Here is a 25,283-nt window from a genome sequence, read left to right on the forward strand (position 1 = left end):
TATGTTTTCCCAATTTCACAGTTGTTTTTCCTTTCTCTATAGTATTTTTTTTTTCTTCATTTAATACAAAATCTTCAAGGAACATTAATTATTTTCTTCTAAAAAAACAATATAAAATAGTAAAGAACTACAATCTTTACATTTTCTCATTACAAAGTCATTCGCTTTTAATTTTACTTTCATTTTGGTTCTATCCAATACACATACCCCCCTCAAACTTATAAACTAGAATAAAAAATGCAATTCAAGAACGTCGCCCTAACTGCTGCTGTCGCTTCCGTCGCTGCTGCCGATGGTTACACTCCAGGTAACCCATGGTCCACCTTGACCCCATCCGGTACTGTCGCTTGTGCTAAGCCAGAATACACTGCCAGCTTCGGTATTGCTGTTAAGCCAATCTCCTCTTCTGTTGCCAAGAGAGCCGTTGTTTCCCAAATCGGTGACGGTCAAATCCAAGCTACTTCTGCTGCTCCAAAGCCAACTAACGCTGCTGCTTCTCAAGTCGCTGACGGTCAAGTTCAACAAAAGACTACCTCTACTACCAAGGCTACCACTACTTTGGCTCCAAGCTCTTCTAAGACCTCTTCCACTTCCACTTCCACTTCTTGTGCTGCCACCCCACTAACCATCAAGGAATCCTCCTGTAAGAACGATGGTACTTTGCAATTGACCTTGAAGGGTGGTGTCTTAACCGATGGTAAGGGTAGAGTTGGTTCTATCGTCTCCAACAGACAATTCCAATTCGATGGTCCACCACCACAAGCCGGTGCCATCTACGCCGGTGGCTGGTCCATCACCGAACAAGGTAACTTGGCTCTAGGTAACTCCGATGTCTTCTACCAATGTCTATCCGGTAACTTCTACAACTTGTACGACCAAAAGATTGCTGAACAATGTTCTCCAATTAACTTGGAAGTTGTCTCTTTGGTTGACTGTTAAACAATGGAAATGATGTGATCAATCAAGAACAAAATGGTAACCTGCCATTTTCTTCGGAATATTGAGTTGTACCTTCTAAGTTATAAACAATCAAAATAAATTACAACGCCAAAATTTCTTATCAAATATTTGAATTCTTTAGGTTTACTCATGGTTTTATTTCTCCATCCACTTTCATTTCTATTGTTATGCATGTTTTCTAGGATTTTATTCTTCCAATTTCTATTCTTTTCGGGTACCGTTTTAGAGTTTAACAAAATTTAAGCTTTCATTCATTGAAAGGAATGTATATTATACAAGGTACTCGAGCGTTTTTTTTATTAAGTAATTATATATTGACTAATTACTTTAATCCGATACATTTTATTTTGTAACCTGTTAAGGAAAATGTTTTAAATGCCCATCTAGATCAACACACTCACACTCTCAAATGATTTGTGAGAGCTCTACTTCAATGCGAGAAAAAGTAGATTTGATTAACCGTGGCTAATTAGACTATTTCAGACCCTTTCTCATTAAATGTTAATTAATGATTGTATATAATATAGCAATATCATCATATTATGGTTTTCTTTTGACTTCAGAAATAAATGTTGATTTTAATTGAATATATTTGAAAACATTTTTTTTAACTATCAAATTATTTTATATAATAAAAAGGGATTTTAAAAAACAGATAAACATAAAAAATAAACTGCAGGAAAACTCCGCAATTAAGAACTAATGAATTGCTGATCAAATGCCAGACGATATTTGAAGAAGAAAAAAAACTTAGACAATATTGCTACTGTACGTTAACTCAATGCAAAGGAATGGATGCGATCTTCGTTGAGATCAATGCAAAATGTGAATGTTTAAAACAAACAAGCTGAATGAAAGCCAGCCAGTGGCATCAGCTTATATTCTATAGTGTTGAATTCTTTTAAAATTCAATTTTAACATTTGATCAAGTCAATGGCGGACAAATGCACTGGAGTACATTGAGAACCAATGTGTTGGTCGTACAAGTTGTAGAAGTTACCGGATAGACATTGGTAGAAGACATCGTTGTCACCTAGAGCCAAGTTACCTTGTGGGGTCAAAGACCAACCAGCAGCAAAGATGGCACCAGCTTGTGGTGGTGGACCATCGAATTGGAATTGTCTGTTAGCAACAATGGAACCGATTCTACCCTTACCATCGGTCAAGATACCACCCTTCAAGTTCATTTCTAGAGTACCGTCAACCTTACAGGAGACAGCGCCAACTGGATCATTTGGTGCCTTACCTTGGTTTGAGGCTTGGACTTGACCGTCTTGAATTTGAGAAGCACCGGCAGTAGCAGTCTTGGTAGCTTGGATTTGACCGTCACCAATTTGAGAGACAGCAGTCTTGGTGGTAGCTTGGATTTGACCATCACCAATTTGAGAAACTGGAGCAGCTTGTGTCTTGGTAGTGGCTTGAATTTGACCGTCACCAATTTGAGAAACTGGAGCAGCTTGTGTCTTGGTGGTAGCTTGGATTTGACCGTCACCGATTTGAGAAACTGGAGCAGCTTGTGTCTTGGTAGTAGCTTGGATTTGACCATCACCAATTTGAGAAACTGGAGCAGCTTGTGTCTTGGTAGTAGCTTGGATTTGACCGTCACCGATTTGAGAAACTGGAGCAGCTTGTGTCTTGGTAGTGGCTTGGATTTGACCATCACCGATTTGAGAGATTGGGGCCTTTGGAGCTAGAGTAGATGTGGTCTTGGTGGTAGCTTGAACTTGACCGTCACCGATTTGAGAGACAGCTCTCTTGGCAACAGAAGCTGGGGTAGCGATTGGTTGGACAGCGATACCGAAGGTGGAGGCGTAGTCGGTAATACCACCCTTGAAAGTGGCGGATGGGGTCAAGGTGGACCATGGTTGACCTGGAACGTAAGCGGCCAAGGCGGAAGTAGCCAAAGCGGAAGCGGCTAGAGTCTTTTTGTATTGCATTATAAAGGTTTTTGGAGTGTTTGGTTTTGTTAGTGGAAAACTAGTTGTTATTGATGGTTTTTTATTATTATATTGATTATAATATAAAGAAACTTAGAACCGAAAGAATATCCAAAAATACAGATATTTGTAGTCGTTTATATATCAATTTTTTTTTTGTTTAGTTTTCTTGTTATCCCGAGACTGATCATATTTCAAGCCAATTACATATTGAAAGTTAGAAAGACTAAACCAGCATTCCTATTTCTTTATCGACTATTTCAGCTAGTGTCTAACACTATAATGCCTTCTTCACCCATAATTAGAATACATCCAAATGACGCAAAAAGGAAGAAAAATGGTATTTTTAGCACTTACAAGAACCAGCCCATAGCCAGTCTTTTTGATTTTTTTTTTTTTTTTTTTGATTTGATTGCTCATAGTCTCTGCATCTACATGGTGTAACTGGGGACTAGTTACTAGTATTATTTTGTCCCCTTGATGATGGGATAAGTATTACGATATGGCACATTGAAACGGATTAGTTATCCGAATCAGGTAAAGATATTAGCGATCCGACCTTCAAGCTCTCTTCACCAGCCATTGAAAGCACAAAGCTTAGAATGGCTATCATTAATGGGCTCATTTTGGGAAGCTGGGCTTCCACAACTATCACGCACTTAACAAGTTGAAATGCTGGGGATTCGGGATCAAGAACCCAGCATTTTTCTAAGAACCCAGCGCACAGCCATCCGAATTTTTTTTTTTGTTTTTCTCTTCGAATTTTTGTAGCTCCCATTGAGTTCTTCCTTTTTTTTGACTCTCTACCTCTTTCACTGCCCTCCTGCACTTTCTCTGTGTCTTGTCACACACTGAGGGCAAATGACGTACGAAATTCTCATGGATAGAAAGGATCGGGGAGGGGAGAGTCTAAGAGATGCAGAGAACGAGATGCACAGAAATCAGCTCTCGAGGAGACAGATCCCAGAGATTTCAAATACATCTACGGAGGTTTGTTAGTCCGCGCAGCTACTACACTTAGAAAAGCCCTCACGGATGGCCCATGAACAAGAAAACGACCCAAGCGAGGCGTCCCCATTCAAAGATGCAAGTCAGATCTCAGGTGATTTGTGCGACTGTTTGTTAGACACTTTAACATCCGTTTTTTGTTCTTTTGCTCTTCGTTGCCATTTTCAAGGGACTAACCATCTCTAATCTTCTAAAATTAGAACCACCCCTTCCATTCAAATTCTATTTAGACAAGCAGGAAGGGGTTGTACCCCCCCTATGAAAGCCGGGGTGGAAGGCCCTGCCATCCGAATATTTATCATCGGGGGGAGCCTTCCCATCCGTTGTGAAGCCAGCCCGGTCTCCACCCGTACACAAAGACTCTTGGTAGATGGCTGGGTTGTACACTATATACACTACTCACACTACTCACACTCTTGAAGCTATGGCCATGTGATTTGCACGTATATTATTAGGATTATTTTTTCTTCCGAAGTGCTTAACAAGGTTCAGCCATCCGTGAACTTGCTCTTTCTAGACCACCTGCTGCTACTCCCTTTCCAATGGTAGGGACTGGAAGGATGGCTGGTAGTTGCTTTCCCTTCTCACAACTTAGGACACTTACTATACCATATTCGGAAAAGTAGTTACAAGAAAGTCAAAAAAAATAATTAAAAATGCCCTTTGAGCTATTTTCATTGATCCGATGCTCTCAAAGGATTCCAGCCTTTGTATCTTACCACCCTGGTTTAAGCAGTGTTTACTGGGAAAAGAAACGACGATCGCTTTGGTGCAAGATCTTGATCTCGGGGAAGTGTAGATCATTCCATTTCTAAACAAGTAATGCATTTTATTGCGAAGACGTAATCACAAACATATTGGCATGGCTTGTCTTTTAAGTGTTGAATTTCTGTTAGTAAATTGTACGGGTGGTACTGCGTATTACTGTAATAAACTATAATTGCGTATACTATAACAACCCGCCATGCCCTATTAATAGATCATTTGCTGCAAGGTTACTAATTCTTAGTTGAATACTTGAAAATCAAGCCTATAGCATGAGATAATGTTGAAAAAAAAAAACTATAAAAGGATAGATAATTCTTAATTCAGAATATATTTTCCATCTTCCTTTTCTACTTTATATAATACATAAAAAGACCAGACAATTAGAAAACTAAACATTCTAACTACCATCTACCCAAACACACAAACACTCCAAAAACCTTTATAATGCAATACAAAAAGACTCTAGCCGCTTCCGCTTTGGCTACTTCCGCCTTGGCCGCTTACGTTCCAGGTAAGCCATGGTCCACCTTGACCCCATCCGCCACTTTCAAGGGTGGTATTACCGACTACGCCTCCACCTTCGGTATCGCTGTCCAACCTATCGCTACCCCAGCTTCTGTTGCCAAGAGAGCTGTCTCTCAAATCGGTGACGGTCAAGTTCAAGCTACCACCAAGACCACATCTACTCTAGCTCCAAAGGCCCCAATCTCTCAAATTGGTGATGGTCAAATTCAAGCCACTACCAAGACACAAGCTGCTCCAGTTTCTCAAATCGGTGACGGTCAAATCCAAGCTACCACTAAGACTAAGGCTGCTCCAGTTTCTCAAATCGGTGATGGTCAAATCCAAGCTACTACCAAGACACAAGCTGCTCCAGTTTCTCAAATCGGTGACGGTCAAATTCAAGCTACTACCAAGACACAAGCTGCTCCAGTTTCTCAAATCGGTGACGGTCAAATTCAAGCCACTACCAAGACACAAGCTGCTCCAGTTTCTCAAATTGGTGACGGCCAAATCCAAGCTACTACCAAGACTAAGGCCACTGGTGTCTCTCAAATTGGTGATGGCCAAATCCAAGCTACCAAGACTGGCTCTACCACTCCATCTCAACCACCAATGAACAACTCCACCATTCCAGTTCCAAACAACAACGCTACTCTACCAGTTAACGCTAAGGACCCAGTTAGAGCTGAATCTTGTAAGGTTGACGGTACTCTAGAAATGAACTTGAAGGGTGGTATCTTGACCGATGGTAAGGGTAGAATCGGTTCCATTGTTGCTAACAGACAATTCCAATTCGATGGTCCACCACCACAAGCTGGTGCCATCTTTGCTGCTGGTTGGTCTTTGACTCCAGAAGGTAACTTGGCTATTGGTGACAACGATGTCTTCTACCAATGTCTATCCGGTAACTTCTACAACTTGTACGACCAACACATTGGTTCTCAATGTACTCCAGTGCATTTGTCCGCCATTGACTTGATTAAGTGTTAAATTTAGGATAAAAAAAGTTTCAAACCATTTTTTATTTTTACATTTACATGCATTTCGGTAAGTGAAGTCTGATTATCTTTATAGAGCTTCATTTATCAAAGCTTATTTTAATGACGGCATTGTACAATATTTCCAGTACTGGTTTATAGGATTTACACTTTCAAAATTTCGGATTAACGAGCTAGCATCATCTTCAAAGATGTTTGTGCAGCATTTTGTTCTTAGACACAACTGATGTCTCCATTTATCTTTTTTTTTATTCATTTTTCTCTTTTTCTGTATTTAATTTATTTAATTTTAACTTATCATAAAAAAATATTTTATTAAGGTCTCAAATTAGTATCTCTATCATAGTACTTGTGTCTTATTCATCAACTTGTTCTTATCCTCCCACTACTTTGCTCGGATCAGAATTCTTTAAATTTTCTGCCTCATCGCATGAAAAAAGGACATGAGTAAAATTAAAGAAAATGCGATGAGCTCAAAAAGTAAATTATGTGCAATGCATAAGTGGCGAAAGATATAGACATAAAGCTAGGGCATTTACATTATCAACTAAGGCTATCATTTTGAATAAGACACTACCGTGAAGTGTTTCTTGGGTTAATTATATATACCGATAACGGATATTTCACAACAGTCTCTTAGCAACTGAAGCATCGCCCTCAGTGTGAGATCTGAGTGCTATAGAATTGCAAGTGGTTGCAAACTTACGTTTGGTCAATGTATTAACGAATAACTATCCAATACAAATATATCTGAGGACTATCGAAATCAAAAAGAGGGAGATGTCTATAAACGATGTTACAATTGATACAAGTACATACTATTCCATTTTAGGTGTACCGACAAATGCATCCACCAACGAAATAAGGAAATCATACATGAAGTTGGCTAAAAAATTGCATCCTGATAAAACTAAATCAGAACATACAGCTGAGCTCTTTAAATTAGTAGTGGATGCACATTCCATTCTAAATAACGACCAACTGCGAGCAGAATATGACAAAAAGTTAATATTAGAAGGAAGATTTGAACTACATCAGCATGGGGCGAAACAGAAAAACAAGGATATAAGAAAAGGATATACCTTTAAAAGAAATAGTAAGCCTTATGAGCAACAACCATACGGTTTTGGTGTCCAAGTTCCCAAAGGTCCACATGAGGAATCTAATTATGAGGCCAATAGTAATCCGCATAACGAGAACTCTTCTAATAACGATACAAAGATGAAGTCTACGAATTTACATGATACGCTAAGCAAGGATTCAGAAGATAAGCATGGAACAGACGATGCTTCGGATATACAGCCGCCAACTAAATCAAATGACATCGCAAATGAGGTTGGCTCCAAAAGAAAATCGAATTCAAAGGATATACATCAAGACCATAGCTCAAATATTGGTTTAAATCCTTTGAAGAAGAAGAAACTTGAAAAGAAGGCTGTACACGCAACAACTACAGAATCAAGAAGGTATATGAGAAAGAAAAGCGAGAAAAAGGCCACACCACCCATTCAGCCTCTGGCAGATTTACAAATAAATGACGACTGGGAGAAGCTAAGAGAGGTTTTACAAAGAATTGAAAAAGAGGACAGCCGTGGTGGTAAGGAATTTACTTTAGATATTGATGTTAACGAGCAAATGTACAATCTTTCTATGGAATCATCTGATGACGAGCACACAATCCCTACCAAAAAAAGAGCAAAAGTTGGATCAAATATACAAGGAAATAGTCGTTATTTTGCTCAAACTGCTGCTTATGATATGAATCAGATAAACGCAAACTTGGGTACTAGAAATACAGAAGATGACCGACAAGCATCTTCAAAGATAAGTATCACTGAGATAGATGACATTTTGGATCTCTTGAAGGAAAGAGTGCCAAGCCCGCCTAAATTAGGTCACCTCGGTGTTCAGCGAGATCAACAAAATAGAGCTTTAGAATACATCAAATACACTGATGAATTAAAGAAAAGGATATTATATGTACTATCTAATTCCTCTACTACAGAAGCAATGCAGCATTTCAACAGGCATACCCAATCTGTTCTAGCTCACAAGACCATGGAATTAAGGCTATGTGAAAAACTTACTGAAATTCAAAAGTGTCAGCAAGGTGTTATAGAGTATTTCTCACGTACAGCTTTAGGATAAGTGCATGTGTTTCTGATGTTAACATCAAATACTATGGGAAAAAGACAATTGTGATATTGAAATGGGAGCGAAGTCCCTTGCTTAAGAACATTTCGATTTTGCTTTTTTTCACAATGTTTATCAAACCAGGTTTTAATACCGCTCAGTGGCAAGCTCATCATGGTGTCCCAAAAAATATACTGATGACGTAAGGCTACAGCTAGTAGTTGAGTGGGCAAAATAACAAGATACTCGAGGCGATTAAAATAACTACGGTGTAGGAAAGCAACTACTTCTTGAATAAAAAAAGATTAGGTAATTTGCTAGTACTAAGAAATTAGAGCAATAAGTTCATGTACCGATTACTTTTTTTTTGTATTTTTACCACTTTCAGGAATAAGTTTCATATTCAGTAATATACTATAGACTTCTACTCATAGTAGCTTGGGATTTAGCCCCGTTACGGAAGTGTCTTCTAGTTAAACCCTCGCACTTCCTATTCGTAACATCAGGCAAAGGGTTTTCTGGGTAAAGCTTAAGATATAGGAGGACTAACCCAGTAGCCCAAAAGGGAGAATAACTACAGCCAGTATGCCTGGGGATTTGAGAAAAGCTCGCAGAATACTTTTCAAGCTATCCCACTTAACTGATACTCATTCTTTTCTTTTTATTTAGCAGAGTTTTTTTTTGTTTATTTTACAATGACGAAAAATATCGATACGTGAAGATTTTTTTTTTGTTATCACAGATTTGTTGGCAGGAAAGTGATAGCATTTGAGAGCTATTCGCATAAACAACACTGTCGGAATGCGCATGCTAAGGAATCTCAATGTTTTTTCTTTTTGTATCCTGACGTTATTGATAATTGACGCAGTGTAGCAGTTTTACTTTGAACCTGCCAGTTCTAGTTCTCTCCTCCGGTTTCTTCAATCTTTGAAAATTTTAATAACAGTTGAAAAATTGGCCATTGACAAAGTAAAAATTGTTTATCATCTGTGCACTGGGTTGCTTGTAATGTTTCATTTTATTGAGAATTATATTCAGACCCTGAAAACTCGATGCTGTCAAGGCTTTTGGATTTTAACTAAATCACAGATACTTGCATATATTTCATAAATGGAAAGAAGAAATGGATCATACATTGTAAAACTTATAATAAAAAGTTCTAAATACGTCGACTGCATTTAGCCGTATAGCCCCATACCCTTCTGCTCAGATATAAGCTGTTTGTTTTCATTTTTTGGCATAAGAATTGTCTTTGTGTAAAGCATTGCTGTAAGTTTTCTTTTTATTTGGCCATATAAACACTTCGTTAACGGAAAATTGGTCTGGCGTTATAACATTGCTAACATAGCGTTTGTGTGGGTTTTCAGCAAGCATCTAATTATTGAAATAACTTGAAATTATTGGAGTAAATTGTCGCAATTATTATCACTCAAGATCTGTACCTACCTGTCTCTGCTTGACTTAAATCATCGGTTCAAATGGGAGAATCCAATACTGCAGCACCACCAAGCAGATCAAGATCTCTATCTGCATCTATAAAAGGCTTATTTGGGAAAAACTCTATATCAAGCAATGAAATCAATGGTAAGAAGGAGGCATTTGTACAATCTGGTACAAGAGAGGATCAGCGATATAATGAAGAACATCATTTAAAGAAAATAGACACGAAGGCCTCAGTTCCTAAAAAAGACACTCAATTGTCGCCATTATCAGCACCAGGTAGTTATTTGAAAAAGTCAACATCTATAGCGAGTTCCCTTCATTTGAATAGTGGAAAGCAGTCAGTTACTTCTAGTCGAGCACAATCCATTAGCTCGGATGGTAATGGGTTTTTATCACAAGAAAGCTTCATAAGTGAAGAGCATGAAGATGATATAGATGATACCACATACTATGATAAGTCAACGAGAGGTTTCACAAATCTCAGTAAGGAAGTTGAAAGTTACTCGATATCAAGAAAAAATAGCATTCAGCAATCAAGGAAGGCTAGCGTAGATGATAATGAAGTAGATAAGCGGAATGCTCATTTTCCTGATAGTGATACTACTATTGATAGTGTTTTGGGTGATAAAAATAAGAATCAGAAGGTAATGAATCAAATTAACAGTATTAGTAACATATCAAGGTCTGGCAGTGTCCCAGCAAATCCACCTATACTTTCTTCGAAAAGTAGAAGAGGAAGTAACGCTATGAGTATCAGATCACCTTCAGTGCGGTCTACCGCTTCGATTGTATCAGGAAATTCCAACTCTGAAGTGATTACTCCTAGTAGTAAACCAGCGACTCAAAATATATCGGAAGATGGCAATATCAAGAAGACCGATAATACACTGAAATGTGTTATTAATTCGAAACATTTTAAAGTGTACGAAAATGGCTTCCACGAACACCATTTGCCTGTTATTGATCTAGTTAAGGGTGATTCGACGGATTCTTTGAACTCTAGCACTGTATCCAAAGGAACAGAAGGAATAGAAATAAACAGGCAAAAGTCGTCTTTTTCTTTAACTGGGATATTTAAAAAGAAGAATGGTGACAAAATGAATGAACTACTAGATACAGAACCGTTTGGAAATGCATCTTCATTAATGCCAACAAAAGCTTTTTGTCCGCGTTATAAAACGAAGGATGGAAGTATGATTGAAGAGCCGCTTGAGCAGGAAACTACACATAAGAAAATACCTAAAATTGTCAACCCATACGCGGCAGTTGGTTCAGAAGAACTGAAATTAATTACAACCCTTTCTGATAAGATTAAAAAGGGCTTAAAAAACAAGGATGGGCAATCCAGAAGTGGGTCGCAATCAGGATCGGCCTCTAGTTCACTCCATACTAGCCCTGTGGCATCATCTACATCTTTATCCTCAAAATTTCATCACGCTTTGGTGACATGTTCAGAGAAGTATGGTGATCCCGTTGGAGTGATAGGTCATGGTACATATGGTGTTGTGCGAGTTTGTTCACGGCCTCTGCTAATTAGTGACAGCGCTCCATTTCCATCTTATTGTAATGATAAGAAGCTCTTTTTCGCCATAAAAGTGCTGAAGCCAAAGGATGATGAACAATTAGAAAAGTTCAGTACTAGAGTTACCTCAGAGTTTATAATTGGTCATTCTTTGAGTAGAAGACATAAAGCCCATGCACTGCAGAACAAGGTATGTCCAAGCAAAAGGCTCGCTCATAAAGCTCAAAGAAAGCTAGATTGGGAATGTCCAAATATATTGAGAGTGATCGATCTGATGGAGACAAATAATACATTTATAGAAGTTATGGAACTTTGTCCTGCTGGTGATCTTCATTCTTTGTTGGTTTCTAGATCACAATCTGGCAATGCTATTGGCTCTTTACATCCATTAGAAGCAGATTGTTTTATGAAGCAATTGCTCCGTGGTGTTCAATACATGCATGATCACGGTATTGCACATTGTGATCTGAAGCCTGAGAATTTATTGTTTCATCCGAATGGTCTTCTTAAGATATGTGATTTTGGAACCAGTTCAGTTTTTCAAACCGCTTGGGAAAAGCACGTCCATTTCCAAAATGGTGTCATTGGATCTGAACCGTACGTTGCACCAGAGGTATTTCAACTTGGAAAGGATTATGACCCCAGACTTATCGACTGTTGGAGTTGTGGTATAGTGTATTGTACAATGGTTTTTGGGCAATACCTCTGGAAAATTGCTATTGAGAATAAGGATTCTTTATACGCATCGTTCATATCCCAGATGAAAGATGAAAATCAGTTCTCACTATTTGAAGAGTTGAGGCATGTAAACGCTGATTTGAACAAACTCAGAAAAAATGTTCTTTATAATATGTTCCAGACCAATCCAGAAAAGCGTATAACTGTAGACAAGATACTGCATAGTTCATGGATGAAGCATACTCGCTGTTGTGTTTCGTACAACCATTCGGTGTAATTTTTATTTTATTTTGTCATACTTGTAATGACTACCTATTACTGCATTTTTCATTAGCATTATTACCTAAGATTGAGGGATAGGAGGCATTCGGTTTAGGATTTATAGATATTCAAAGCATTCCACACAAACGTCCCACTTATCTCTAGATTATAATTATTTTTTAATTTATATATATATATATATTCAAAAGCATCTAATTCTTTATTTCCAAAAGTACAACTTCAAGTCAAAATCCACAGATTAATTTCTTCAGTTTATTTTACATGTTTATTTAAGAGTTGGATAGTATTTATAGATAAAAGGGTTATGAAGTCTAGTATTCATTAGTAAAACAACGAATATATATGTTTTGCTTTGTTTTAGAAGTGGCATACCCCTCAAAGGTTTTGAATTAAATGAATATCTTTATTTTGCGTGCAAATGGGGGGAAATTCCTTTGCGATTAGTTCCATCTCCATTTTCAATAAATAGAATATATGATGCGTTCCAGAAAAGTTGATCGGTGAGCCTCAGGAAACTCAGTTGTTAACTCTTTCCAATTCTTCTCTACCAGCCTTGGTGTATAAGTACTCGTTGTAGTCTCTGCTGTTAATCCACCAGTAATAGTAAATACCTGCTGGGATCAAAACGTACAATGCTTGCGACTTTACTCTTCTAAAAGTGTTGAAGACAGCATTATGCATAGAGTGTGCTAGAGGCTTTTGAGCATATGGAGACACAGAGTATGAAGTAATACCCTTTTGCTTTGGGGAGCCAAGGTGACCCCACCATCCCATGTAAGCTTTAGCACCTGGAGGACTCATTGTAGTATATTATTGTTATGTATTAGTCTTTAGTTATTTGCTTTTCAAAATGGCCAAAAATAAAAAAGCTAGCTTTTGTTCCTAATATATACACGTTATAACCAAGGAACACAGAAAAAGGTTATTAGTGGGCGAAGCTTGTTATATACTATCCAGCTCGAGATGAGGGAGGGTGTTTTTCTCCTTCCTCTTGACACTATGAAGCAGATAGCTCTGCACTTCCCACATAGTTAGGAACTGTCCAAGAGCTCTGAAACGTTAAGTCCGATTCATGTTAGAGACTGTACTTCACTCATTGGTTTGGGACATTAACAGTTTACTGCGAGTACGGGAAGAGCACCGACGAAACGGTCCTCTCACTGAGTAAAGAAACAGTACAGTTTCCCACTATACGGTTCAACATACACTGGGATGTGATTGGCTATAAATCACGTGAATCACTAATTGCATATAATTATTATTTGATACGTAAGTTGTCACATGTATAACGTACAGAAGTACTATATCACATGGTATTGTCGTGTCTTGGTATTTGGTTTTGCTTACGGTAATAATCTCATGAGCTTCATAAAAGCTGCGAAGTTTCAATGATAGATTCGAGGAGCTCATAGCTCTAAAGGCAGGTTCGGTTATATGCTTGTGATTCCATAGGCCATCTGTACAGTATTGTTAGTTAAATCGGTAGTTTGCAGTGTGTATTTGCAAATTAATTTTGGCTGTTTTTTACATAGTTGCAGTCCCGGTAACTACTTCAGAAAGTTAAGGGAAATCACTATAATAGAAGATATAACATATTTTCATTGCAGAGTGGAGCCAGGTTAGCACTGACTATTTGATATCGAATTTTTGATGTCTCGTGTTGCTCAGCTTGATTCAGTGGTGCTAGATCAGGAAGTGGACCATCTGATATGGAATATATTCCAGAAGGATTTCAAAGTATCAAAGTATGCTGAGGAGTGCCAATTTCTGCTACGGTGTCTGGTGTTTATATGCGGTTCAAAGAGTGTAGATGGAGTTAACACAACCACGTATGGATCTCGACTCAGTGGTGTTTATTATCTTTGCAGAAAGAGAACTCTGTTTGTCTCTAACATTCTGATACATTACCTCTACAGGAAACTGTCAAACCTATATTTCTCTTCAAACAACATATCAGAACGGACATTGAGACTGTACAGATGGATTTCAACCCTGTATGGAGTCCTAGACCTTACAACTTTTCTAAGGTTCTTGTTGTCTGATGGAAACACAAAATATTTGTCTTTGACAAACAGACTATTGGGGATTGTAACTTCTGTGGATATGCTATCACCATCTAGTTTCTATCAGGACACTGTATATGCAGGACTAGAGTACCAAAATAGGCAATTACTATGGAATGCACTTTTGGAAGTGTTTAACTCTACACTAATGAACTCGAACAAGTACTTATGGGACACGAGAAAGAAAAGAGATAAGCCTGCAAATGAAACTACCTGCCCGGAATGTAATGGATTCCCTGTTAACCCATATCGCTCTTCTTGTTGCAGGGCCAACTATTGCTATATATGTGGAATGAAGGCTCTGGCAAGGGAACACTGTACAAATTGCGGCAATACCAAACCAGCAATGCAACAAGTATACTAAGTTTTTATTATGACCTCACGACTCTTGTAATGGCATCTCTTTTTTTAGATATTTATACGTTTCTATATTCAATCTTAAATAATATTCAGTTAAATCACTAAATACCTAATGAGTACCTCGTAATCAGCACCATCTCTTTGGGCGAACGAGCAAGGCCAAAAGTAGCCTATATTAATTAAAGGTGATAGGCAGACTAATTCTCATATCGGCTTTCAATAACTACTATCTAATCAAATAATCCATTTAACACATTTTATTTCTTCAAGGAATACTAGAAGAATTGGCTATGGAGATGAGCACAGTGAAAAGTACCATATTGTAATTAACTACAAGAAGACATTGAGGTTAGCATAAAGAACTATCCAGACGGGCAAACGTTGAAGACTGTCTAGGATACAGAATTTACACTTTATGATGAATAGGTTTCTTCAGAGCTCCCGACTACGTTTTGCCATATATAACCCATCTAAGGTACGATCCATTACAACATTGAGTTTTAATGACTTGAAAGATCCAAAAGTTTTTAGTAAATCTGAAATCAAGAACATACAAAGTTATTGGGTGGATCAAGGCAATCCCTATGCAGAAAGGAGCAGTTCACTTCTCGTCAACTGCAGCGTTTCAGAGTTGTCGAAGTATTTATCCAGGTTTAGTCATCGTTCATTTTTAGTGAGAGAGCTTTATCGAAGAGAGCTAATATATAACTCACAAGAGAACCCAGAAATTTGTCAAGAACTTATCAGAAATATCACCAAAAACAGCCCTGTCAAATTAGAAACATGTAATGATATTTTAGCATTCATTGTACAAGATTCTATTCGGACAAATGATGTGGTTATGGCAGTTAGGTTATTTTTGTTATTTCATAAATTGAATCCAAGTAAAGCAGTAGATGGTTCAATTATACAGGTACTGTTCTCTGCATTAGCTGTGAAAGAGCCTGGTGACGATTCTAAAAGCATTAGGGTTTGCATGAATATTTTAAACGATTTGAATAACTATGACATTGATTTCAAATTGAAAACCGGCACAGTGGTTAGATTGATAGATAAAGTATTAAATCTTAAAGACAATATTTTAGGAAAGGCATTTGCCGAAAAGTTTATAGAATCGAATTTCTTCCGGTCTTTAAGTAATGATGGTAAACTGGAGGTATTATATTGTATGATCGAAAACGGGTATAATAATAAAAATGATTCACAGGTGGTAATTAATTGGTTCCGCGCAAAGAAATATTGTGACCAGTTTTCCTCGCTAAAAGTGGATATAATACACATGTTGCTGAAGTTAGCGAACAAGGAAAATGGCTATTCATATATCGGTAATGACATAATTGAGAATCTGGAACCACGATATTATTGTAACTCTCGATTGCTGTTACCGGAGATAATAAAGTTTGTAACCCGAACAGCCGATTTAAAGAAAATACAAACATTGCTGAATATAATTGAGCAAAATATATCTGCATCTAATTACAACACCGTTTGGTTATCAAAAGATAATCTTTGTGCGTTATTGAAGATGTACTTGGATTTTGGGGATTCACAAGGTGTAGATAATACATTGAAACACATAAGTGATACATATGGTAGGATTGAGGCAATAAATCATGAGGTTTTAATTTCACACTTATTGGAAGAAGGAGGTCTTTCTAAGGTAAAGAAAGCTATCTCTCTTTTGTTTTCTTTAGAAGGAAATAGTTTCCTGATATGTGCACCAAAACTATTGAGCTATCTGTTACAGAGTGATCAGCTAGCACATGAAGCGGTAGTGCCAAACAGGCATTTGTTGGTTAATGAGATTGTAGAAAAAGCAGAAATATATGATCGGGAATATAGAACTAACTTTTGGGACCATCTGGTAGAGCTTTATTTTTTAAAACTCCTCGAGAGTGGTGATTCTGGAAATGGAGATATTAGAAAATCTTTGCTGCTTGCTAAACTTATCTTCATCAATTCTGTCAATAGTAAGACCAGTCCAACTTACAACCCTTTTTCAGAGACCAGCCCAGATATGCTTGTTGTTCGATTGAAACAAGCAAACATGGTAGAAGTTTTGAAACGCATTGCACAGGTTTCATTCCGTACCGGAAATGAAGATATACTTCAATGGTCATGCGCGCAGCTTTTTGGAGAGGGTTTTACAACATCCGAGGTAATCGTCGGCATTGTTTCCTCTAAAATTGAAAATGGCATATCTAACACTCCAAAAACTTATGAGCAGTTCTGGAACATGATAGACAACGAAATGCAAGCGCCAAGGCTATATGAGATTTTAAAGTAATTGTATTCTTTAATCTCAACTGAGAGTTATGTTAATAAATGCTGATTAGTATATAATATATTCTGGTTCTTTATACATATATATATATATATATTTAATAACGAATACATTTAGATTTTGACTGTTTTAGTATTTACAAGATGAGTTCATGTTTCAACGTGTTAATATTTTATTTAACTTTAGGAGCTGGTGGTAACATCTTGTTTTTGTTATTTGCAAATTTGCTAAAATCTCTCACCACTATCTGGCAGTTCACCTCTTCACAAAGTTTCTTCCTTTGCTTTTCTGGAACATTTTTTAAGAATTCTAAGCCTGTGCTACGCTCGAGAGCATTCACAGGTACTTCGAAGTCAGTTAGCTTCGTTTCATTAGGAATTCTGTCATTAGGTAAAACGAAAGCAGCAACAGCTATGTTATTTGTAGAATTGTTGGTCTTAGGCTTCTCAGCAACTATCAGTTTAAAGAAATGTGTTGGAACGGCAACATTCGGAGGATTTCCAATTACTTCATAAGTTACTTTATGTTTCTTCTCTATCGGGTCCCATTTGGGTAAGTACAAGGGACCTGTAACAACCCTCACACTGTCATACTTTTTAGTTAAGCCCCTGCAAAAGTATTCTAAATGTGCCCAGTAATCTCTATTAAAGCCCTCACCGACTTGTGGACTGATATTTGTTAAATAGAATGTGCTATCCATTGCTTCTTGTGAGAATTTCATGTCAGCCGCAGGTACTTGATGTCCTCTATCATAACCAGATCTGAAATAATCAGCCAACTTGCTTCTAAATATTTCAGGAATGGCTTCATCCTCAACAAAATAGGAATTCTTTCTGTCACCTTCTCTTTGTGACAGGGATTCGGGAGTCATATGCTCTACAACCCAATATGGGTTTCTAGTTTGACGATTGTAACAGCTGACAAATGCGCCTCTATTCTCTAAGTCATGAACTGGACCTGGAAATCCATACTTGAAAAACCCGCTAGCATTGATCTTTGTTTTGGGATCAATCACAATGCCAGATTTTACACCTGTGCTAGGTAGATTTGTTCTCTTGTTTTCTCTATTCAACACCAAATACGTAATACCTGAACCAAGGGCAAGCCCTGAAACACCAAGAGTAATATGCCTTGCAAGCATTTTACAATTGTTTTAAACTTATTAGTTGAGAATTATAGCAGCGTTAACTCACTTCAGTAATCATGACTTTTAATGCACCTCTGTCCAACGCATTTTCGAAAGCTCATCGCCTTTTCAACTATTTTTTGGAATTTTTGATCTAGTTTTTCACTTTTCAGATTTTCGGTAATTGGCTGATTATCAGCACAGTAATCCATGACATGATAATAAACTTGTCCGAGGTATCTATAAATTGTAAAGGTATTTAAAGTAAGTTATTGGATAAATACTCGGAGTTTGTTGTCATTCCGTCGTCCCATTTACCGAGCAAAACTCTTGAGATTAACAGTATGGTCATTGGCAGGTTGTTTGATATCTGTCTTTAATCCAGCCATAGTATCCAACGCTGCTTTTTGATCGTCATTTAAGGATGCAATTATTTCTTTCACTATAGTAGGCTCTAGACTTACAATTCTGTTCAATTCACGAATTGCTATATCCTTGTGGTTGGGGAAACTTTTAGCATGTGCAATGATGAAAAGTATTGCTATTGACACACTTTTGGAAAAGCTAGTCTTTTCATCTTTAGAAATTGTTGTTGCAAAGTATACCACAAGACTTATTATAATATTTGCAGACACAGAGTTAATACTTCCCTTAACCACATCATTATACATCAAAGGTAATAACTTTCTTGTTAGATACGAGCAAGCGGGAAGACTATTGCTTTGTTTGAGAATGCTTCTGATAGCATGAGCAGTTAAATCAATGCTATTTTCATCCTTTAGGCCAGCTATCAAGTGGTCAGCAATTGTATCTAAGGTACTCTCGGCGATGGAATTGTAACCATTTGTTATCATTAATAAATACGTAGCCATTGATGATTCTGATGTAATAGAGTTTACCAACTGTTCTTCAAGAGAAAAATAAAATATGTCTAGCATTTTTTGTTCATTCGACTTAACAAGGTCTGTTATAATTGACTTTAAAAGAGGTAGTATCACTGGCACCAATGCTTCATTTGAATCTGAAAGAAATATACGTCCAATAACGAATAGCAGGCATGCATATAAGTCGAGCTTAAATATTGCATCAAATGAAGGAATGTTCTGTTCTAAAACTTTAAACGTTTTTCTTAGCAGGTTTACTTCCATGCTGTTCAACTCTTTCCCCGAATTAGTAGTTTCTGATACTGTATGTTGAACAAATGGTAGGAGGTCTTTTATAATTAGCATAATAAGCCTTAAAAGCTCATACATTTTATCAATCCCACTTAGAAACAGTTCATGAGTATCATTAATTGAGATGTACTTTTTCATTAGACTATCTAAAATCTCAATTAGAAAAGTTTTCTCTTGAAGACTGCCTGTAGTTACTAACCTACTCAAGATATCTGTAATCTCAGTATTCAGGTCCTCTTCAAAAATAAAATCTAAAGGTAGAGGGCATTTCAATATACAACTCAATACTCTTAAAACATCTAACTTGACTAAGGAGTTGTCGATGTTTCTTACGATCTCTTCAAAGCATTGAATTACCAGGATATATGTGAATCCTTCGAGTTCATTTTCATCCAAAGATTTTAAAACTACCGATAGATCATGCTCCATTACACAGCTAATTCCTTGAATGAAGTTCAACCAAACAGAGTCATATAATTGTTTTTTATTAACAGATCCAGATTGTGACGTTTCTTTTGTAACTTGCTTTTTTTCCTCTTCATATTTAATCATGATATACTCTCTCAATGAAACAATCCAAAGAGGCACAAGAATAGGCCAATATTCCTTTGAGAATGATATTAGTTCCTTATCTTCGTTTACGTAAGCAGTTTGAACAATGTCAGCCCATGCGTTGAGTATACCCAACTCAATTTTTCTTTTGGCTTTTTGAGTTTGCACCTCAATACCCATCACTTTCATATTGGTTGTAGAGTCCGAGAAAAACGACAGTCCAGATACCAACAGTTTAGAAACTCTGGGGAGGTTGCCTAGTGGGATTACATCAGAAGTTATCAAGTCACCAGCAACTTCAATGGCAAGTCTAATAACCTCTGGTGAACTACCCCAATTAAATGATGGCATTATTGCACTTGTAATCTGTGCCTCTTGAATTCCCAATACATAGTCATTTGTATCTGCGTCTTTAATGTATGCATATCTTGTTAATAATAACTTGATGATATTAAGACCTCCTAATCTCATTTCTTCATTGGAAATAGATGATAGTTGATGAGCTAACTTGATCAAAGTTGGTATTTGTTCTCGGATATTTTCCTGTATAGAATCTGAGCTGAAGCCTTCATGACAAACTTGTAATATCATTCTCGTTAGCACTTTCCTAAAACGCCAATGAATATGATCGTTGGTAACTTCTTTTCCACTAGTTTCATTTACCTCATTTGCGAATCCTTCACTGTATTCCTTATTGGATTTATAATTCTCGCTATCCTTATCTAATTTCTGTGCTCTTTTGGCAATGTTAGAATCCTCAAATAGCCTGTCGGCGGAAGTGTTAAATATCTTAACTAGCTTTGCCAGCCAGTTCGGAATCTCCGACATGGTATTCAGCAGATATTCCTCGAAATATGATATGACTATTTCATTCGATGGGAATAAATTGAGGATACGCCAGGTAACAACTTCAAGCTTCTCGGGAAGCAAGCTGCCCTTCTGTAACCTAATCAATTGTGTAACAATTTCCAGAACTTTCAAGCAAGCTGTGGTACTAGCAGAACTAGGGAATACTTCGTTATTAATAGTTAGAGCTGAATTGAATACATTTGATCCAATACCAATGGAAATATTGTTGTCCAATATATCTGTAATTATTTTAATAAACAAATTATCTTTTAGAAGACCAACAACTTTGAATGTCGATATATTTTCGTAAATTTTTAGCGCCATATATTGTGATACAATATCATTCGAAAGCAATAAGGAGACAGATAATTCTTTAAATATTTCACTTTCGATTTCATTTAAGAATGATAAATTTGGTCCAAGTATCTCAGTGATGGTGCAAGTAATTTCACCCACTAAATGATGGCTGTTGTATTCACTAAAGTAATTGGCATTTATTATTGAAGAACCAAAAATCCCATATTTATCTGTTAGGAGAATCTCATCCAGCAACTCTAAAATAGTACCAGTTTCTGACGTGTCTAGCTGATAGTGTTTTTCTAGGAATATATTTAAAGCCTTAAGTGACCAATAATGAACAACTGGATGAGGGTCTTTGATTAAAGTTTTTATAACGTCAAGTATAGTAGAAAAAAAGGATGCTTGTAGAGTGTACTTGTATATATTTGCCAGCGACAATATCTCAAACGTTCTTAAGTAAGGTTCATCTGTTTCCGCTATTTGGTTTATAATCTTAGCCGTTTGATCATTTAATAAGGCTTTCGCATCTTCCTCATTAACACCTCGGCACATCGCCGCAATAATTAGGCCAACACAGTTAGCTTTCTTAGTTGCAATATAGCTATCATTAAAAAACTCTATTTTCCTAATAGACTCCAAAAGTAGCTGGCCAACATCATTGTCTAATGTAAGATTGCTGTTATGAATGTGTGTTAGAGTATCATGTAATGTTGTACATACATTTGCAGATACAGCTACACTTCTCATTGGAACAGTCATTTTTGAAAACATGGAAAGGTTTAATGATTCAATAACAGAGTATTGGATTTTTCTATTCAAATACGGAAAGACTGTTGCAAATAACTCCATTGAAGAGTCGATCAGAGATGTTGTGACCCTTACAACATCGTGGTCCAAAGGAGGTAAGTTCTTGTACAGCATCGAAAGTGAATCAAATAAAATTGTTGGAGATACAGCTCTTTTCACTTCAAACTCGTATGGCTGAAACCAATGTTTGATGTCAGTATATTTTAATTCTGACATTGGATACTCTATTGATTCTTTACCATTTTGATCATCGAATATCTTGCTTGATAGCCCATATGCAAAAGGATCACTCTGTCTTAGTAATGAAGATACACTGTAATCAACTACAGGATCTTTATCATCATCCTTACTATCAGATTTTTTTCCACCAATTTTCTTGACAGAATTTAGTATGGATGTTGTTTTCATGGTGTATAAGTTCACATCTGAGAAGTTTCTTAGGATCAATATTAATAACGAGCTGTTAAAATCAGATTTAATAAACTTTCTTAGACAAAGATAAACTTGAAGTATCCTATGTTCATTTTGAATCAAAGCGTTATCAATATTTTTTGATTTAGTTGAAACTGAATGATTGAAGTTGGAGCATTTTGTTAGGAGATATGAAACTTGATTTGCGAGATCTTCATCAATTTTGCAATTATTCAAAAATGAAATCAGGCAAGCCATTGCATGGTTCCTTATCTCTAGGTTTTTGTATAACTCGTCCTCAGAATTATAGGAAAATGTATGAGTTAGCAAGACTTTCCAGAATAACTGCAACTGAGGTTTTTGCATGTTAATGTATTGTTCATCGGGGTAATTCATTAGACCGGTCATTAGTATCCAGCAAATAAGCCCTTTAAAATAAACATCCCCATTGGTAGTGGTAGTGTGATTTTTTATATACGATGTTGCAAATACTGTAATGCGCATTATTAGTTCGTAAGGAACGAAATCACTATCACATATCTTTATAAGGTTTGCAATCATATAAGCAAGACCATGATTAACTGAAAAATCAAAATTTTCAGTGTTTTCGAAGTTTTTGGTCAATGCTGTCAATCCCTTCTCGATTACATCACTGATGAAACTAGGAAACTGTTTTAAAAAAGTAACAAACGTCTCAGTTGAGAATATTCTCAGGGCAAATATGTTACTTACCACAAGCTCTTCTAAGGCATCTTTCATTTTGAGTGCAAGAGATTTGTCGGTTGCAAAGGTCGAAGAGAGATCTTCTAACAATAACGTCAAAAGATTTAACTGAACCATTGTGGCCCATTGATTTTCGACTGATTGCGATAGAGTCTTAATAACCTCTTCAGTGCCTCCTTCAGAATCATCGGTTTTAATAGCTACAATATTAAGTAGCATTTGGCATTTGCTAGATTCGCCAATTCTGGGTAGAAATATTCTATGCATATATGTGAAATATCTCATATACCTCGATAATGAGTCTAGATGCTTCTTTTTTATATTATAATCAAGGAAAATTGTAGACAAATGTTTAACGATTTTTAGATAGTTTGTCCCCTTCAAATAGCTGTGGTTCACGTTGTTATTCAGACTAATGAAATGAATTAGGGACTCAAAACAACCAGACTTTATATCCCTGGATTTTGATTCACAAAATAATTGCACATAAAAGTCTAGCGCATCCTCTAAAGATATTAATTGTTTTGAAAAATGTAAAGAAAACAAGATATCAGCAATTGTTCTCGCAAATACGATTCTTGTTTTATCATTAGAAAAAGCATAAATTCCCATGATACTTACACATAATTTTGAATGGATATGCTCCAATAAATCATTTTTATGTTCTTTAATGTAAGTATCAGAAGTGTAATGATGGGACCAGATGTCTAATAGAGAAGCTATAAACTCGATTGGATACTCTTGATTATCGGTCGCCATAGAATCAAATATAGATTTCGAGAACTTAGATATTTTTGCGTAAATCTGTTGGTCTACATCTCTTTCATTTGCAAACCGTACTACACGGTTTATTAATTGCATTAGCGTTGTCATATAAGTCGCATGTCTGTATTTCGATTTCTCAATGTTCTTTTTTAAGCATTTTAATGCGGTGGTCATAATTATAGGTGCCAATGTGGATAAATCCTTCGGAAATGTTTCATTCATCTGGATCAAAATTGTTGAGGCAATGTCTTTTGCGATACTGTGAGTTGATGATTTGCTACTCGATAGCTTCTTCTTTTTCTTTTTGTCAGAATCATCTTCAGTACTACAAACTATCTCGTCATTCAATATTTTAGTCAGTAACTCCGCCATATCAAAAATAGCTCCTCCTTCTTCATCTTGCAGTAATTTGAGAAGTAGTGTGCATAGGTATGACAGCTTTAAAATAACCAAGTGAGAGTTTTGATTTTCTTCTGACTCTAAGCTAGTTGAGTATTTGATATATTCGGTAATTTCATTCTTCTTTATTTTAATTGTTTCCATATCCTCTGTAGATATGATCTTCGACTCGTCATCTAAGGTCGCAGCATACTCGATACAATCAATTGTCCACTTCATCAAGGTGGAATTGAGATCATTGCTTGCTCTAATAAGTTCCAATAGACTTTGAGCTGCCATTTTATCTCGATATATTTTAATGTGTAACTAATTTTTAGGCAGCAGTTGGAGAGGTACGTTATATGTATGCCCTTATTTTGAGCGTAGGTTGAAAGCCCTAATATTTAGAACCGGTTTATCTTGACGTTGTTGGAGTTACGGTTAAAACAAATGCAGTAAAAAGTTCTCAACTTATCGTAGAATTCTTATTGTCTGGTACTTTCTAGGCTCTACCTTCTAAAATAAAAGCATTCAATGGATTTTTTAGTTTATGGCTTCATACTGTTACATTGACGATAATTGTGATATATGGTTTGGTTCAGTGGTTTACGTGATCAATGACGGAAATACTATACATCCTCATTTGAAGTTACAATTTATGTTGAACACGTATTTATTCATGAAACTGCCTTAAGAAGACGCTCCAAATCAACTATGAGGATACATCTTCAAATTTCAGAGCTTTAATTTTTGATCGATCTTATATGGAGGTCATATTCGGAAGAAGTTGTTCATATTACAATTCAATGCAAGAGAAAAGCGTGGACCGAAGTCATGATGATAGTAAATAATACTGTCAATTAAAGTCAAGTAGGCATATATAAACTACTGATTAATAAATATGGTTTTTGATTTTTGAATTAATTAAATAGTTGGAAAAAGCAATAAAATAAAAACTAACAAAACTAACAAACAATGATTGCAAATGGCGTGTAATGGAAGGGGGGGAAAAACAAATAAAACAACATGTTTCTATACTTCGTGACAATGCGTTTTGTTTCAGTTAAAATAAAAAATTAATAAACGATGAAATGGAAAAACAAAAAGGTCTAAATTTTAATATTAGAACCTTTTAACAAAAAATTGTAACCGCGAGTGTACAATAGATAAAGTGTGTAAAAAAATGTAATAAATCATAACTTTATAAGTTGTTCGTAACATTGGGTATTTCTCTCAGAAATGCCCTTTGGACACTCG

General features: G+C 36.4%; 10 protein-coding genes across 10 annotated transcripts; 6 read left to right on the forward strand and 4 right to left on the reverse strand.

Moving 5' to 3' along the window:
• Positions 1 to 237: 237 nt before the first annotated feature.
• Positions 238 to 939, forward strand: CIS3 (Cis3p; the record flags this gene model as incomplete). The annotated part of the gene is made up of 1 exon (XM_447518.1): positions 238 to 939. The coding sequence occupies one exon, from the start codon at positions 238 to 240 to the stop codon at positions 937 to 939; it is 702 nt and encodes a 233-aa protein (XP_447518.1).
• Positions 940 to 1,874: 935 nt separating this feature from the next.
• On the reverse strand, positions 1,875 to 2,897 carry PIR2 (the record flags this gene model as incomplete). The annotated part of the gene is made up of 1 exon (XM_447519.1): positions 1,875 to 2,897. The coding sequence occupies one exon, from the start codon at positions 2,895 to 2,897 to the stop codon at positions 1,875 to 1,877; it is 1,023 nt and encodes a 340-aa protein (XP_447519.1).
• Positions 2,898 to 5,117: 2,220 nt separating this feature from the next.
• Positions 5,118 to 6,167, forward strand: PIR1 (the record flags this gene model as incomplete). The annotated part of the gene is made up of 1 exon (XM_447520.1): positions 5,118 to 6,167. The coding sequence occupies one exon, from the start codon at positions 5,118 to 5,120 to the stop codon at positions 6,165 to 6,167; it is 1,050 nt and encodes a 349-aa protein (XP_447520.1).
• Positions 6,168 to 6,955: 788 nt separating this feature from the next.
• JJJ2 (Jjj2p) lies at positions 6,956 to 8,323 on the forward strand (the record flags this gene model as incomplete). The annotated part of the gene is made up of 1 exon (XM_447521.1): positions 6,956 to 8,323. One exon carries the CDS (start codon positions 6,956 to 6,958, stop codon positions 8,321 to 8,323), a length of 1,368 nt encoding a protein of 455 aa, XP_447521.1.
• Positions 8,324 to 9,786: 1,463 nt separating this feature from the next.
• Positions 9,787 to 12,228, forward strand: GVI51_I06039 (uncharacterized protein; the record flags this gene model as incomplete). Its single annotated transcript, XM_447522.1, has 1 exon — positions 9,787 to 12,228. One exon carries the CDS (start codon positions 9,787 to 9,789, stop codon positions 12,226 to 12,228), a length of 2,442 nt encoding a protein of 813 aa, XP_447522.1.
• Positions 12,229 to 12,749: 521 nt separating this feature from the next.
• On the reverse strand, positions 12,750 to 13,034 carry QCR8 (ubiquinol--cytochrome-c reductase subunit 8; the record flags this gene model as incomplete). The annotated part of the gene is made up of 1 exon (XM_447523.1): positions 12,750 to 13,034. The coding sequence occupies one exon, from the start codon at positions 13,032 to 13,034 to the stop codon at positions 12,750 to 12,752; it is 285 nt and encodes a 94-aa protein (XP_447523.1).
• An 849-nt stretch (positions 13,035 to 13,883) lies between these two features.
• On the forward strand, positions 13,884 to 14,660 carry PEX2 (ubiquitin-protein ligase peroxin 2; the record flags this gene model as incomplete). Its single annotated transcript, XM_447524.1, has 1 exon — positions 13,884 to 14,660. One exon carries the CDS (start codon positions 13,884 to 13,886, stop codon positions 14,658 to 14,660), a length of 777 nt encoding a protein of 258 aa, XP_447524.1.
• Positions 14,661 to 15,071: 411 nt separating this feature from the next.
• On the forward strand, positions 15,072 to 16,943 carry CBP1 (Cbp1p; the record flags this gene model as incomplete). Its single annotated transcript, XM_447525.1, has 1 exon — positions 15,072 to 16,943. One exon carries the CDS (start codon positions 15,072 to 15,074, stop codon positions 16,941 to 16,943), a length of 1,872 nt encoding a protein of 623 aa, XP_447525.1.
• A 169-nt stretch (positions 16,944 to 17,112) lies between these two features.
• On the reverse strand, positions 17,113 to 18,081 carry NUC1 (ribonuclease; the record flags this gene model as incomplete). Its single annotated transcript, XM_447526.1, has 1 exon — positions 17,113 to 18,081. The coding sequence occupies one exon, from the start codon at positions 18,079 to 18,081 to the stop codon at positions 17,113 to 17,115; it is 969 nt and encodes a 322-aa protein (XP_447526.1).
• A 299-nt stretch (positions 18,082 to 18,380) lies between these two features.
• Positions 18,381 to 24,326, reverse strand: LAA1 (AP-1 complex accessory protein LAA1; the record flags this gene model as incomplete). Its single annotated transcript, XM_447527.1, has 1 exon — positions 18,381 to 24,326. One exon carries the CDS (start codon positions 24,324 to 24,326, stop codon positions 18,381 to 18,383), a length of 5,946 nt encoding a protein of 1,981 aa, XP_447527.1.
• Between the last annotated feature and the right edge of the window lie 957 nt (positions 24,327 to 25,283).

Source organism: Nakaseomyces glabratus, chromosome I (assembly GCF_010111755.1).
Source record: "Nakaseomyces glabratus chromosome I, complete sequence".
NCBI classification, from domain to species: domain Eukaryota; kingdom Fungi; phylum Ascomycota; class Saccharomycetes; order Saccharomycetales; family Saccharomycetaceae; genus Nakaseomyces; species Nakaseomyces glabratus.